Source organism: Dendrobates tinctorius, unplaced genomic scaffold, assembly GCF_039654945.1.
Source record: "Dendrobates tinctorius isolate UK_male_01 unplaced genomic scaffold, ASM3965494v1 ptg000031l, whole genome shotgun sequence".
Taxonomy (NCBI): domain Eukaryota; kingdom Metazoa; phylum Chordata; class Amphibia; order Anura; family Dendrobatidae; genus Dendrobates; species Dendrobates tinctorius.
In genome coordinates this window covers 955588-972663 of record NW_027361699.1, presented here as the reverse complement: position 1 = coordinate 972663, position 17076 = coordinate 955588, and the positions used below count along the sequence as shown (strand labels likewise).

Below are 17076 nucleotides of genomic sequence, written 5' to 3'. Positions count from 1 at the left end.
GAGATAGCAGACAATCACTTGCATTTGATAACACTGCAGGGGTGAAGTCAGTAGATGAGAATAAGTAGGTGTCATCAGCAGAGACTTGGTACTGAAAGATAAATCTGCTGATAGTTTATTGAGTAAAGCCCCCATCACACACAGCGATCTTGCTAGCGAGATCGCTGCTGAGTCACAAGTTTTGTGGTGCAACAATGATCTCACCAGCAAGATCCCTGTGTGTGACATCTATCAGTGACTGGCCCCCCTGCCGGGTATCGCTGATCGTTCTTGAAAGCTCTGGACTTTTTTTGGGTCGTTGGTCTCCTGCTGGCCAACACGCATCGCTGCGTGTGGCCGGCGGGAGAGCAACGGCCAGCGAGCAGGAGCTGGTAACCAAGGTAAACAGCGGGTTTTTAAGCGCCGCGTGGTGCTTAGAAACCCTCTGAGTACCTGAGTTACCAGGGCGCTGGTGCAGGGAGCTGGTAACCAAGGTAAACAGTGGGTTTCTAAGTGCCGCGTGGCGCTTAGAAACCCGCTGTTTACCTTGGTTACCAGCACCCTGCATCAGCGCGCTGGTAACTTAGGTACACAGCAACGCACCCGCTCGTCATCGCTGGTGCTGATCGCTCGTGAAGCTGCCTGTTTAGCAGCTCATCAGCGATCATGTAGCGACTCACCAGCGATCCCAACAATGATATGAACTTGTCAGGATTGCTGGTGTGTCGCTACATGATCGCTTGTGAGCTGCCAAACAGGCTGCTTCACCAGCGATCAGCACCAGCGACGACGAGCACGCGTCGCTGTGTACCTTAGATACCAGCGCACTGGTGCAGCGACCTGATAACCAAGGTAAACAGCGGGTTTCTAAGCGCCGCTTAGTATACAAATTAACTGATTTTCATGCAGAAAAAGCAGACAGATTTTCATCTGTATTGTCATCCATATGACATCCGCATGGCATTTATTTTCATTCATACTATTTAGCAGCTAATAAAATTTACAAGACCAAATACAGTTTCCTATGTCAGGAATTGCAGTGCATCTGTAAAAATCTGAAGCTATATCGTTGATACATATGATATTACATTTTTCTCTGTGCATCCTTAACCCCTTCAAGACCTTTGACATATAGGTAGGTCAAAGATCGTGTTCCTCCCTTTGATGTGGACTACGATGCTGAGCCCACATCTTTCCCTGCACATTACAGCTGATTTGTGCCTCCAACAGCTGTGGGTGGAATTGCATCTACCCGCAGCTGTTAACTTGTTAAATACAGCTGTCAATCACTGACAGTGGCATTTATCTCGAATGCACCGGAGGCAGATCACAAACCCTGCCCATCGGTGCCCTTGTCAGCTTCAATTCTCCCTTTTTTCTACAACTTTTGGATTTTTTTTATATCAGCGAAATTGTAATGACCTGGAGAATCATAATTTCAGGTCAGTTTTAGCATTTAGTGAACATGGTAAAAAAAATCCCAAAAAACTATTGTGGAATTGCACTTGGAACTTTTATCCCCATTTTCCAGTATACTACATGGTAAAGTCAATAGTGTTGTTTAAAAGTACAACTTGCTCCACAGAGAACAAGCCCTCACACGGCCATATTAATGGAAAAATAAAAAAGTTATAGCTCTGGGAAGAAGGGAGCAAAAAACAAAAATAAACAGAAAATTATACGGTCATAAAGGGGTTAAAATTGTATATTTGCTGTGCTTGATTGGCCAGCAAACTAGTCTGACCTTAACCCCATAGAGAATCTATAGGGTATTGTCAAGAGGAAGATGATACCACCAGACCCAACAATGCAGAAAAGCTGAAGGCTGCTATCAAAGCAACCAGGGCTTGCATAACACCTCAGCAGTGCCACAGGCTGATTGCCTCGATGCCACGCCGCAATGATGCAGTAATTGATGCAAAAAGACCCCCTACCAAGTATTTAGTGCATTTACTGAACATACATTTCAGTAGGCCAACATTTCAGATTTTCGAATTATTTTTAAAGCTGGTGTTATAAAGTATTCTAATTTACTGAAATAATGAATTTTGGGTTTTCATTGACTGTAAGCCATAATCATCAACATTAACAGAAGTAAATCTTGAAATGACTGTATATAATATATGAGTTTCACTTTTTGTATTGAAGAACTGAAATAAATTTACTTTTTGAGGCTATTCTAATTTTGTGAGATGCCCCTGTATAAATGCTGCTGTTAGTAGCTGCAGCTTTATAAAATGTGGCCATGGTAGGGTACAGATCCTTCAGCCACAGACATGCCTGGAGTATGATAGTTAAGGCCCCGTTACACATAACGATGTCCCAGCGATCCCACCAATGATCCGACATGATGGGATCGCTGGGACATCGTTAGGCTGATCGCTGGTGAGCTGTCACAAGACAGCCCCTCCAGCGATCAGGACCAGCGAGGAGGACCTGCTGTTTACCTTAGATACCAGCGTGCACGCTGGTTTCCAGGGTAAACAACGGGTATCCAAGAGCCGCGCGGCTCTTAGAAACCTGCTGTTTACCTTAGATACCAGCGCGCAGTGTCGCTGATTGTTGCTCTCCCGCTGCCATACACAGCGATGCGTCCTGGCCAGCGGGAGACCAACGATCAAAAAATGGCTCAGGACGATCCTGCACGATCAGCGATACCTGGCGGGGGGCCGAACGCTGATGTGTGTCACACACAGCGATGTCGCTGTGACGTCACAAAATCAGCGATCTCACTAGCGATCTCGCTGTGTGTGACGGGACCTTTACATCAACAGTAGACATAGGCAAAAAACCCAAAACAAATAAAAGAGCTCACATAGGCTGAGTGGCTACAGTGCAGAAAGAATAACTGGGACACTCATCACTTTACGTTAAAACGGCACTTTAATGCGGTTCCATAAAAATAGAATGTGGAGACCAAAGTTGTCTGACAGCTGTTTCACATGTGTATCACGCTTCCTCCTTCCTTCTCTGTGGCCCAGAGGAAGTGTGATACACTCATCAGCCAATTTTTGTCTCCACAACCTTTTTTATGGAACTGCAATAAAGTGCCATTTTAACGTAAAATGGTGAGTGACCCAGTTTTCTTTCTGCACTGTGTATCAATGGGACAGCTTCATGGTAAGCACCATCCAATCATTGTTTGGTGCAAGACATCTGTTTGAAGATCACTATTAAATACTGCAGAACGTGAATGAATCATAGAATCATAGAATCGTAGAGTTGGAAGGAACCTCCTGGGCCATCTGGTCCAACCCCCTGCTCAAAGCAGGATTCGCTAAATCATCCCAGTCGGATGTCTGTCCAGCCTCTGTTTGAAGACTTCCATTGAAGGAGAACTCACCACTTCTCGTGGCAGCCTGTTCCACTCATTGATCACTCTAACTGTCAAAAAGTTTTTTCTAATATCTAATCTGTGTCTCCTCCCATTCAGTTTCATCCCATTGCTTCTAGTCTTTCCTTGGGCAAATGAGAATAAAGTTGATCCTTCTACAATGTGACAGCCCTTTAGATACTTGTAGACAGCTATTAAGTCTCCTCTCAGTCTTCTCTTTTGCAAACTAAACAATCCCAAATCCTGCAACCTTTCCTCATAAGACAGGGTTTGCAGACCGGTCACCATTCTGGTCGCTCTTTTCTGAACTTGCTCCAGTTTGTTGATGTCTTTTTTAAAATGTGGTGCCCAAAACTGGACACAATATTCCAGATGAGGTCTGACCAAAGAGGAGTAGAGGGAAATAATGACTTCACGTGATCTAGACTGTATGCTTCTGTTAATACATCCTAGAATTGCATTTGCCTTTTTTGCTGCTGCATCACACTGTTGACTCATATTCAGTCTGTGATCTATTAGTATACCCAAGTCTTTTTCACATGTGCTGTCACTTAGCCCTATTCCTCCCATTCTATATATGCTTTTTTCATTTTTATTGCCCAGATGTAGTACTTTGCATTTCTCCCTGTTAAAAACCATTCTGTTAGTTGCTGCCCACTTCTCCAGTTTATTTAAATCTTTTTGAATCCTCTCTCTCTCTTCTCTAGTATTAGCTATCCCTCCTAGCTTTGTGTCATCAGCAAATTTAATCAGTTTACCCTCAATTCCTTCATCTAAATCATTGATAAAGATGTTGAACAATACAGGGCCCAGGACAGAGCCCTGTGGTACCCCACTTGAGACATTCATCCAACTGGATGTGCAACCATTTACGACCACTCTTTGGGTCCGATCACTACGCCAGTTATGAATCCACCTAACAGTTGCCTTGTCCATTCCAGACTTAGTCATTTTTTCAATGAGGATTGTATGAGAGACTTTGTCAAATGCTTTGCTGAAGTCAAGATACACTATATCTACAGCATTTCCTCGATCCACCCAATCAGTGATACCGTCATAGAAGAAAATTAAGTTAGTCTGACATGACTTATTAGTTACAAACCCATGCTGACTCTGTTTAATCACTTCATTCTTATCCAGGTATTGACATACATGTTGTTTAATAATTTGTTCAAAGATCTTTCCTGGTATAGAAGTCAGACTCACCGGCCTATAGTTGCCTGGGTCCACCTTCCCCTTTTTGAAGATAGGAACAACATTTGCTCTTCTCCAGTCTTCTGGCACTTCTCCTGTTCTCCAAGAATTTTCAAAGATTATGGAGAGGGGTTCAAAAATTTCTTCTGCTATCTCCTTCAGTACTCTGGGGTGTAATTCATCTGGACCTGGAGACTTGAATTAATTTAGGTTAGCTAAGTGTTTCCTCACTATCTTTCTGTTTATAGATATCCTGGATTCTTCTATTCCCTTAATAGGACAGTGAATAACAGTTGATGTTACATTTCCTTTCTGAGAGAAAACAGATGCAAAATAGGAATTTAAAAGTTCAGCCTTCTCAACATCCTGTCTTACCATTTCATCATTTTCATCCTGTAAAAATCAAATAGCATCTTTGACTTTTCTTTTACTTTTGACATATCCCCAAAATCCTTTATTATTGCTTTTGACATCTCTTGCAAGCCTCAATTCATTTTCAGCTTTAGATAATCTGATTTGTGCCCTGCAGGTTCTGCAGACAGCATTATATTCTTCTTGGGAATGGGAGCAGTGTCAGATCCCTATACCCTTTACATTATGAACTGGTAACAAAGTAGATCCACAAAAATTAGGAGTACCAACCTTGGGAGGTTGTGGCAGGTGAGGACTACACCGCTAATACTTAAAGTACAATGCAGCCTCTGTCTTGTTTCCACGGCTGAGCTTGCGAAGTGGTATCAATAATGTATCCAAGTGTTTCTTGGGTTATTCCCAACTAAACTCCAAAACAGACCTGGCGAAAGGTGATTAAAACTTCTTTATTAAAAATCTCAGTACATGATGCGTTTCTGGGCTCAATTGCCCCTTCTGCAAGTGGCAGAGACAGTTTCCCATGGGTACATTAAGGCTTGAGAAAAGCATTAGGTTTTGCTAGCAGCAAAGAAGCATGGTACATGATGGTATTTCTCCCATGAACCATGTACTGGGTGCATATACATAGCAATAATACAATAGATATTAGTTCATTTAAAGATAAATAGCTATATATGCATATGGTGTGCACTTTTTGTAGCTCAGTCAGCATTGGCAAGCTACAATTTCGGCATAGCCTGCCTGTTTATTAGCTTAAATCGTTATAATTATTTTTTCATATATTAATAGCGTGCATGATGAAAAGCAACTTTTAATGTATCTTAAAAGAGAAATTGGCTTTCCTCTCCTCTTTGGTTAATGGTTCACTCTCTAGTCATATATGTAACCTGTCAAACCTGTGTTCAGTGAAGACACATTTCACCAATACTGAGATAAGAGGTGTCAGTTGGTGCTTTTAATGTTCTATGGGAAAGGGTTGAGCAAGGAGGAGTTAGGGGTAGACATAGACATTCTGCTACAAGTTCTTTTGAAACAACTGTTACAGTTCTCCATAAAACCTTGTGAGCACCATCTGCCATCTTCTACCTTTGTAATGGGAAAATCTGTTTTAACTAAAGATGGATTTTACTTGTGAATTTAGAATTTTGTGACTGAGTGATCAGTCCAAAGGTTCCTATTTTCATATGTGCTAATAATTTCTGAAATAAAAATCAAATAAAGCAAGAGTTACTCCTTATAGGGAATCTGTCACCCCTTTTTTGAGATATCATATAATGATATCATTCAATTGTGTGTCACATAAGGATTCTTAGTACTTTTGCTTCCCCCTGACCCCGCACCTTTCATGCATAAATACTTTTTTTATATCAGTTCAGATGTATGTAAACTGCCGCTGTCCGGTCCGCTGGGCAGGGCTTATTCGACTGCTCCCCCCTTCCTGTTTTGCTCTACGCATTTCTTCTTGTGTAGAGCAAGACAGGGAGGGGGGAGCAGTTTAATAAGCCCATCGGACCGGACCATGGCAGTTTACATACATCTGAACCGATATAAAAAAGGTATTTATGCATGAAAGGTGCGGGGTCAGGGGGAAGCAAAAGTACCAGGAGAATCCTTATGTGACACACAATTGAATGATATCATTATATGATATCTCAAAAAAGGGGTGACAGATTCCCTTTAAGAATAGCTACATTTCTGCTAGACGTCACCTAGTTATAGGTATCGTATGAGTCCAGTTGTCACCTCTTGGTACTATAGACTTGGTAAATCCTCTGTTTCTCTGTTTTTTAAGTTCCAGCCAGCTATTATGTATTTCTTTTAAATATCTTTTGTCTTAAAAGTCAGTTTTCAAGATCAACATGTGGCTAGATGCTAATGTTTACCCTACATAAAACAACACTGATTCTCCCCCACAGAATCATGGAGAAATTATACCCTAAAGTATTATATAACGTGTAGTATGAGTAAAAATTGAGTGATTATTGGAAAAATGCACCATAAATTGAAGCTTTAGGTCTGATGAATGTAACATTGAGATAAATGCAAACAAGGGCCAAACTTGTCATTAATGGCATCATTTCAGGCTGCATGTATGATAACTGTTAAGCCGAGATATATAGGATTATCATAATGGAAAATATTGCTCAATCTCCCTTGAAATTACACATAAGATAAATGGGTGTCTTAGCATTAGATTATTTCTGGTCTATTTTTAGGATTTATCTTGATCTTTGATATATCGTTTCATTAATTTTTTATACAAAAACAAATTTTTCTATCCAAATATAGAAAATATGATGTTACAGTATTAAAATTTACTTAGATCAGGCTGTAGGTATAGCATAAATTACAGGTTTATATATCACAAAACTAATAAATATCATTGGCCTTTAAATTGCATTTTCTATTCAAACTGTTGAGATATGTAGTTAATTTCCAAGCAGCATATGTACATTCCCGAAGTATAAAAGGGCATATTATGCATTTTTGATTCATTGATGCCACTTCACACTTATTCATTGCACTTGGCATGAATGTTTGGTGTGACAAACTACTTCATAGTAGGAGTGGTACATTGACGATGTTATCCCTGTTACTCATCGAAGAGAGGGAACAGCTACAAAAATGAGTCAGTCTTTTAACTTCAGCAATTGCATAAAAGGCCTATTACGAATATTTGTGTATTCTTATTCAGTTTCTAACAGCAAGAGAGAGATTACATTTTTCTTTTTCTTAAGTATATTTTTATTATGAAGGTTTTAATTTTCACACACTTTTTTTTTCCAATTTCAGGTCCGTGACCAGAGAATTGTACTTCATGGGAGGAGTCATGCTTCACACGGCCACATCTTGCTGGCAAATAATCCTGTATGTGACCATGGTCTTGGTCTACGTGGGATCCACAGATGGTTGTCCAGCTCGTTGTGAGTGCTCAGCACAAAACAAGTCCGTCAGCTGTCATCGACGACGACTCACCACCATCCCAGATGGAATCCCCATAGAGACTAAAATATTGGATTTAAGTAAGAACAAACTGAAAAGTATTGGACCAGTTAACTTTTCATCACATCCTTTGTTGGAGGAAATAGACCTTAGTGACAACATCATTTCAAATGTGGAGCCTGGAACATTTAATAATCTTTATAATCTGCGTTCATTGAGCTTAAAAGGAAATCGCTTAAAACTGGTGGATTTAGGTGTCTTCACAGGTTTGTCAAATTTGACAGAGCTTGACATAAGTGAAAACAAAATAGTTATTTTATTAGACTTTATGTTTCAGGGTCTTCATAATCTAAAGTCCTTTGAGGTTGGAGATAATCAGTTAGTTTTTATATCTCATAGAGCTTTTAGTGGACTGCTTAGCTTGGAGCATCTCACTTTGGAGAAATGTAACTTGACAACCGTTCCAACTGATGCCCTCTCACACCTTCACAGCCTCTATAGTCTGCATTTGAAACATCTCAACATAAATGCTTTGCCTGAAATTGCCTTTAAGAGATTGTTTCGTCTGAAAATCTTGGAGATAAGCAACTGGCCTCTGCTGGACATGGTGCCTGCGAATTGTTTTTATGGTCTAAACCTTACATTTCTCTCAATTACCAATACCAATATTTCAGCAATTCCTTCTCAAGCTTTAAAACACTTGGTTTACCTAACTCACCTAAACCTCTCATTCAACCCCATTAGTGTTATTGAAGCAGGAGTACTGTCAGATTTGGTTCGACTTCAGGAATTACATATGGTAGGAGCTCAGCTTCGTGTCATTGAGCCACATGCTTTCCAAGGATTGCGGTTCTTGCGTCTACTTAATTTGTCGGAAAACCTATTGGAAACACTGGAAGAGAATGTGTTCCACTCCCCCAAAGCTCTGGAAGTGCTTTGCATTGATAATAACCCCTTAATATGTGACTGTCGTCTAATTTGGATGTTACAAAGGCATCCTATATTAAGCTTCGGAAGCCAACAGCCAATGTGTGCTAGCCCAGACACCATTAAAGAAAGATCATTTAAGGAATTCCACACCACTGTATTATCTATTTACTTTATATGTAAAAAGCCTAAAATTAAGGAAAGAGAAATACTCCAGCTTCATGTAGATGAGGGACAGAGGGTTCAGATGAACTGCAATGCTGATGGAGATCCTCAGCCAATGATTTCTTGGGTTACTCCACGTAGGAGGATGGTTTCTGCAAAGTCCCATGGAAGAGCCACAGTTCTTGGAAATGGAACCCTGGAAATAAGGTATGCTCAAGTTCAAGACACAGGAACCTATGTTTGTGTTGCTAGCAATGCTGCTGGAAATGATACCTTCTCAGCTTCCCTCACAGTAAAAGGATTTGTTTCTGATCGTTCCTACACTAACATGACTCCTATGTTCATTACGGAATTAAATGAAACAAACAGCAATGGAACAAATACAAACATGACCTATTCCTTTGACCTGAAGACAATTTTGGTGTCAACAGCTATGGGTTGCTTTACATTCCTGGGAGTGGTTTTGTTTTGCTTCTTACTGCTTTTTGTGTGGAGCCGCGGGAAAGGAAAGCACAAAAACAACATTGACCTGGAATATGTTCCCCGGAAAAACAATGGTGCTGTTGTGGAAGCAGATGTCACTGGCACTGTACCCAGGAGATTTAATATGAAAATGATATAGTGGGTAATTGCCTAAAGAGCTTTGTTTTCATGTGGCATTGTTTCTATCCACTAATGCAACCTGGCAATTTGGATTGCTGGGTTGGGGCAGCTGAATACAGCTGTCACTGTGTCAAATTGGTTTTATGGAATTGGAAAGACCACCTGGAGCTGCTCAAAAGAGGCCTGTGACCTATGGGCAAGAACATGAGGGCATTTCATGGAGTTGTTTTACTAATTGTTTGCATTGCAAATATTGGCATTCTGGGGATCTCAGTAACAAACTCATTCTCATGGACAAATACGCAACATTTTCTACCACTCTGAAAACATGACAAGCAAACAAACCTACAGTGTAGGCTTTATGTAAAAAATGGCACACGTGTCCAAAACATAATCTAGAGTGTACTTTGTATCTATAGATATCATTTGTTTAAGCTGAGCATCATTCTTTCTTGTTGGTTTCACTCTACAAATGAATTGGTATGGTTTATTTTCTACACTTGCCCAACCTGAAGCAATACAAAAGAGAGATTGTGCTTGGTCTCCACTAAGAATTACTTCAATAAGATCAACCATGGCTCTCATACTAAAGATCACATGCAGCTGATCCATGATGTCCATGATGGTCCCACTTTGCAGAAATGCCTCAGTGGGTAAAGTTTGAAATGCCAAGATATTTTTATGTGTATAAAGAGATCCATATTTCTATTTAATCAAAATTATAAATGTTCAAAAATTATTTTATATTTGAAATTGCAATGTTCCCTTTACTAACTTGTCTTTATATTAACACATTTTCAGCTGCATAGTTTTTAATATGGCAACCATGGAAAAACCTATTGAGCAACACCTGTTTTTGCAGTTTTTGTTTATAGCCAACAGAAAACCACTTTAAGGCTAAACCGATGCTTGGTTGTATTTACTTGTGACAATATTTATAAGGACATGTACCTAATTTGATACAGAGCTGAGTTATTTTTTATACCTAGTATCACAAACGATTCATTTACTGTAATGAAAAAATATATGGTCTTCACTGAAGCTGATAAACTGGAGGCTACTGCTTGACCGATTTTATTTTGCGAGATTCAAGAGTACAGATCAGAACTACCCAGTTATATCTTGCAGTAAATGATAAAAATTTAGTATTGTAGCAAAAGCCTATATAAATCTGAGACAGAATCATGTCTTACAATACAAATAAATGAAGCCAAATAGGCTGGTCATGTCACTAATTATTATAAAAAAAATATATATATGCATAAAGCCATCAAACACATCAGTGTTTTGTTAAAAACAGAATTACTTATTTTATATACCGTACATTTATATGTTTGACATTATGAAAAATAGTCTATCTGTGATAATTTCTAGAATTGTGGACTCAAAAGAAAAATATATTCATAAGAGAAAAAAAACAGTGAATTTGGGGTGTTTTCTTAGAGAGGGTTTTGGAGATAATTGTGCATTTTGCACATTAGAATGTCATCCACAATTATGAAAAAGGGTCTACGTTTTTCTAGAAATAGTGAAATTCTTGTCAGTAGGATCTGCCCATATTTCAGTTCAGCCCCATTCACTTAGGTTGGGTTAAGTCCCAACACCGGACACAAACTACAATAAAGTGAAGCTGTTTTTGGAAACAAGAACCCCTTTAATGGTGGTTCATAAAATTGCATAGGAACTTTATTCGGCAGAAAAGAAGATGCCTTTATTTCTCCAAGTGACTAATATACATACACAGTCCTCACAATACACTTGTTTGACTGTATGTTTGTTAAATCAAGAAATCTTATTTGTTCTGCTTCATGAAAAAAATGACCAAAGGGCTCAAAGTCTGAAGAAATATCATAATTCTTACTGACCCATATCAATTCAGCTTCATTATGTCCCAGTGCTGTGATGCTAATTCACATTGATCCAGATAGGATTATCTGTTTATTAATGTTCCAGTCAGTGAAAATACCTGTAATTTGTGCAAACTTTGATTTGAATGCTTACATTTATTTTTATTTCTAGTTATTAATAACTGAAACACCAATAACATTTAAAGTGCTAAACATGTTCAAATAACAGCCAAAAAGCATAATAAAATTGAATCATTCTCTATTGAATTGCATGTCGTGGTTCACTGGGTAAACGGAAGTCACATTGTTATGATAAATCTTTGTAGAATAAAGGCCCCGTCACACATAGCAATCTCGCTAGCGAGATCGCTGCTGAGTCACAAGTTTTGTGACGCAACAGCGATCTCACCAGCGAGATCGCTGTGTGTGATAGCGATCAGCGACCGGCCCCCCTGCCGGTATCGCTGATCACTGCAAAAAACCTCTGGACATTTCTTTCATCGCTGATCTCCCGCTGGCCAGCACGCATCGCTGCATGTGACAGGCGGGAGACCAGCGATCAGCTGGTAACTAACGTACACATCAGGTATCCAAGGGACGCGCGTCCCTTAGATACCCGATGTGTACGTTCGTTACCAGTGCGCTGCTGCAGGGAGCTGGTAACTAATGTACACATCGGGTATCTAAGGGATGCGCGTCCCTTGGATACCCGATGTGTACGTTAGTTACCAGCTCCCTGCTTCGGCGCGCTGGTAACTAACGAACACAGCGACTCCGCACGCTCGGCGTCGCTGTGCTGATCGCTGGTGAAGCTGCCTGTTTGACAGCTCACCAGCGATCACATAGCGACTTACCAGCGATCCTGACACGTTGATATCGTTGTGGGGATCGCTGGTAAGTCGCTATGTGTGACTCCAGCTTAAGGTCACTTCTAAAGATTTGTATAACCCTGCTCTAGCTTTGGACAATTGGTAAAAAAAAGCTTCCACGCTTGCTTTTTTTTTCTAGAGCTTCATCTACACTTTTCACAAGACTTGCTTTGATAGCGATAGTTTGAAATTTCAGCTTCTCGTGATTAACATAATACTAAACACATTCGATGATGTTTAATAGAAATCAGCTTATCTGTGATAATCTGATACTCACTAATAGGCAATTTTCCAATCAGGAAGATCCCGCTGTGTAATAAGAAATTAGTATATTGGAAAATTAGCAGAGAGAATTTGTCCTGACAGATTGATGTGCTCCAAGTCTGGGCTTAGGAGTGGCCATTCCATTGTTCTGAAAATACCAGCAGCTTCTTTGTTTCATCTGTATTCTCCCATCTTTGTAGCACATTTGGATATTTCGAAAGATTGGAAGGACCCCACTATAGTTTTGGACAATTGGTAAAAAAAAAGTTGCCACCATTTGCCTTTCAATAAAGCTTCATCTACACTTTTCACAAGACTTGCTTTGATAGAATGAAAGGTGAAATTTCAGGTTCTCATGATCAATGTAATCCTAAACACATTCAATGATGTCTCGCAGAAATTAGCTTATCTCTGAAAATGTGATACTCATCAATAGGCAATTTTCCAATCATGGAGATCCCGCTCTGTAATAGGAAATGAGTATATGAGAAAATTAACTGAGCAAATTTTTCCTGATAGATTGCGTTGCTCTATCTGGGCTCAAGAGTGTTCATTCCATTGTTCTAAAAATACCATACTTAGTCCTCCATCTTTATAGTGTGTGCTTGAGGTCATATTTGTCTTGCTGTATGAGTTTTTTGCTTCTGAGTCAAAAGTCACATGACATTAACATTTGCTTGTTCTTGTGCCCTCAATCAAATACAAATTATCTACCTAAGATATGCTTGCATTGATCCTTCATGCTGCCTGACTGATGATTGTGGACACTATTCAAAGACTCTAAAATTGCTTTCTGGCATACATATAAGAGTTGCTTAGAAATACTGGACATTTAGACTCATCAGTCTATAAATCCTCATTTGATACCTTAAATATCTAGTGTATATTCTACTGAAAAATGGCATCAGCATCGGGTTCTTAACAGCTATTCTTCCTTTAAGAACTTTAGCTTTGAATCATTTTCTCACACAGGAAGAATGCGTAGAATGAAGAAAAGCTTGACAATTTGATCAGGTTTAGAACAAAACTAAAGTTTTCTATTCTCTGATTTTTCAAAGATAAAATATGTAATTGCTGCATTCGTCATTGTGACTGCCTTAGTTGACTTCTTATACTTTCACATCTGCTATACAATGGGATTATCAACTTTAAGAAAAATTGAAAGCTAATAAGGATATCTTTGGGTGCATGCTTGCGTGAACGTTAAGCCAGGTTCATATTACGTTAACCCAGCCCGTTCAATGCATAGCATTGACGGGCTGCGTTAACAGTATAGCATAACGCGATTGCGTTATGCTATACCCGCTAGCGCAGATGCTTCATATGTGCTAGCGGTGACGGAGCCTCAGATGCTGCAGACCGAGTCCGAGGCTCCATCACTGCGCACATCGATGCGCCCGATAATGGGGGTCAATGGCAGCATCTAACGGACTGCCTTAACGCAATGTGACCCCGGCCTTAGGGTCTTATAGAAGACCAACATGATTCCTTTAGCATTTCCTAAGATTTCACAGTAAACACTTGTTGGATTGGAATAATACAAAGCCACATGTTAATTTAGTTTTTTTAAATTAAAAAAACAATTTTCAGCTGAGCAAAGTGTTATCATTATCTAGCTATTATCTATGGAAGAGTCAGAGAGGTAGTTGTCAGCCAAATGGGCCTTGTATGGGAGCACAAGTACAGTAGCGTGCACAAAGGTGAAGTGGAGAAAAAGTAAAGTATGGTGCAAGTTGTAAGATCACACCTTCATGCAACTTCTTAGTGGGAACCTGTCATGTAAAATAAACCTTCTAGCCTGCAGATATGGAGTTAATCTGTAAGTTAATAATATTCTGACCCTTTGTGGCACCGACATTGAGAGCCCCACTGCCAGGAGGAAGTAAATTTTATTCCCCCAGCAGTGTTTTCCTTCCAGTCATAGGGGTGGTGCCCGCACAGTTTCAGTCAGTCACCACTCTGTACTTGCATTTAAGTAAAAAAATATTCTCCCAAAGGTGTCTATATACTTTAAGTTCTTTGGTACTCATGGCAGCTAATGTGCTACTCCACCAGGTAACTAACAACAACTCTCACTTTATTAAGTACAGTAAAAGCACAACTGATTACACATATGGTGAAAACAAGGAAAATAAAATATACAGCACATCTATTTTCTTGAAGTCTTGAAAAAAGGGGAAATTAAAAAAGGTAAGGTTTTTGTCTCATCATTTTATGTATTTGGCTTGTTCTGTGCAAAACAGCGGAAACTGTTTCTGCTTCATATCAATGAATAGTAAAACATTGATTGGTCTTCATAGTTGTGATTCAAAACAAGATATTATATGTATAAACAAAATCGCACTCATAGTTTTTTTTTATTTTAGGCTTGTACATGAAATAAAGTCTACTGCATTGTCCATAATACAATGCATCTTTTGGCATCTTTTCAGATTTGCCGTGTCAGTTCAAAGGGGAATAGCATTATTTCTGGTTATTATATCTGTATCTGGTATTATTTAGTAGTTTTTCTCCTCTGTAGGCTCTAATCACTAGAAGCTACAACACTTTTTTGTGTGGTCAGCCTCTTTCTCCCTCCAGCTCCTCCTCCTCTCTCCATAGAATTCTATAAGCATCATGAGCAATTAAACCCATCACTAAAGACAGAACTGAGTTTTCAAAAGTGATGATCAGTGAAGGAGAGAATTTCACTAAGGCCAGGGTCACACTTGCAAGAAACTTGCATGAGTCTCGCGTCTCAATTCCCGGCACTGCCACCAGCACTCGGACCGGAGCGCTCAGCTGCATAGAAATACATGCAGCCGCACACTCTGGTACAGAGTGCCAGCAACAGTGCTGTGTATTAAGATGTGAGACTCATGCGGCCTAAGAAACCTTCTCTAAGCTACTCTGGGGGTGTTCTTTATCCAGTGTCTTGCTGCTGTTTATGATTGGTCAACATCATACGGAGAAAAGAAGTACATATTCACAGGGAAAGCTGTCTGATGAAACCCACTTGGACTTAAGACAAGTTAACTTATTATGGGCCAAATACATTAATTGCTATTATGTCTTCAACAGTGTGGAAATTAAGGGAAAAAAATGAAAATGTTTTATTCCACTCTGCAGCCACTATTACATTATGTGTCCAATTAAAAGTGAAAAAATGTGGTTTAAAGTCCTCTTTAAACATAATTAGGCTGTGAAAATACCGAAAGGAAATCTGGTTCTGATAAACCAGTCCTATCTTATCCATTGCATACAGCATGACTAGAGATGGGCGGACACCTGGATGTTCGGGTCCTGCAGATTCGGCCTAACAGTTACAAAAAGTATGGGTTCCAGAACAGTACTCAAACATGGGGGACAGAACATCTAGTGTTTGCCATGCTGTCATGTGCATGACGGCGCGACAAACACCCAGTGTTCGGGGGGCCGAACCCGAACAGTATCACTGACTTCCTGGTAAATTGGTGTTCGGTACGGACGCCGAACTATCCTGTTCAGGTTCGCACATCTCTATGCATGACATAGCATTGCCTTTTATGATCTGCAAAGATTGAGTGGATTAGACTTTAAATTTGCATGAAATTGTCAGCTTGAATTAATAAACATTTTTTTGTTAATTTTGTTTAGAAAAGCCTTGATCTCTATCAAGCTTAATATGGTGGTGCCTGTCATATTGTTTATGCATTTAACATTGTAGCTTGAAATATGAGAGCTACTAATTATTATAATGAATGCTTAATGAAAGTTATCTTAAAAGACAAGCTTCTGGTATTTAACAAGCCTTCAGAAAAACAAGTTATTAATGCTTTGTCTACTGCAGACGTAGCACTTTCACACAGTCACTCCCAGGAGACAGCATTAAAAATTTAGTTAATACTGCCTAATCAGCATTGCAACATGAGGATGTTAAAACATCGAAAAAGTATTAGAGTTTTGCAGAACATGCAATATTTTACTTAGGCTCTCAATAGCAGTTTTATAATATGTTGGAATGCCTGTTTTTTTCCACTTTACAGACAATTTACATAGCCATCACATGCTCTTTGCCTTAAGATTCCTGATCTGGCATCTTCTGAACATTAATACTATTATTGATCTGTATAATGCTAATTAAATCTATTTTAAGTAATTAGTTCAGAATCAAACCAGGCTTATTTTGGATTCTTGAGGCAGTATACTTGGAAAAATCGAACAGTACTAAATGAAATACATAATTATTACAGTAATTTTCCTACATTATCCCTTTTCTCTTACAACTGTCAATCAAATGACATTTCTTGTCTCAGTGATAGCACAAATATCAATAAACTGCCTGAGTACCTAGGAGATAACCTACAAGGCCAGTTATATCATTGCAGGCCGCCAATTGACACCTACTGAAAGCTCCTGTTGCAGCCATCTTGATTCTCCTATGAAACCCAGCTCAAAACTAGATTTTATAGGAAATCACCATATATGCAAGAAATCATGCAATCAATCTCAAGTTCAAATACCCTATGGGACTTATGGGTCCCAGAAATTGGTGATGAAAACAACATTTTTTTTACAAAGTTTTGGAATTTCTTCGACAAACACTAGAATAAGTAAAAAA

The 17076-nt window shown here is 39.3% G+C and overlaps 1 protein-coding gene across 8 annotated transcripts in view; it reads left to right on the top strand.

Moving 5' to 3' along the window:
• The window catches only part of LINGO2 (leucine rich repeat and Ig domain containing 2), a 2318940-nt gene extending 2307314 nt beyond the window's left edge, over window positions 1-11626 (top strand). For all 8 annotated transcript variants that reach the window (XM_073572146.1, XM_073572145.1, XM_073572143.1 and 5 more), the window contains one exon: window positions 7673-11626. In XM_073572146.1, the coding sequence (XP_073428247.1) occupies window positions 7698-9536 (1839 nt within the window). In that variant the 5' untranslated portion in view covers window positions 7673-7697 and the 3' untranslated portion in view covers window positions 9537-11626. The remainder of the gene's footprint in view (window positions 1-7672) is intronic.
• The last annotated feature ends 5450 nt before the right edge of the window (window positions 11627-17076 follow it).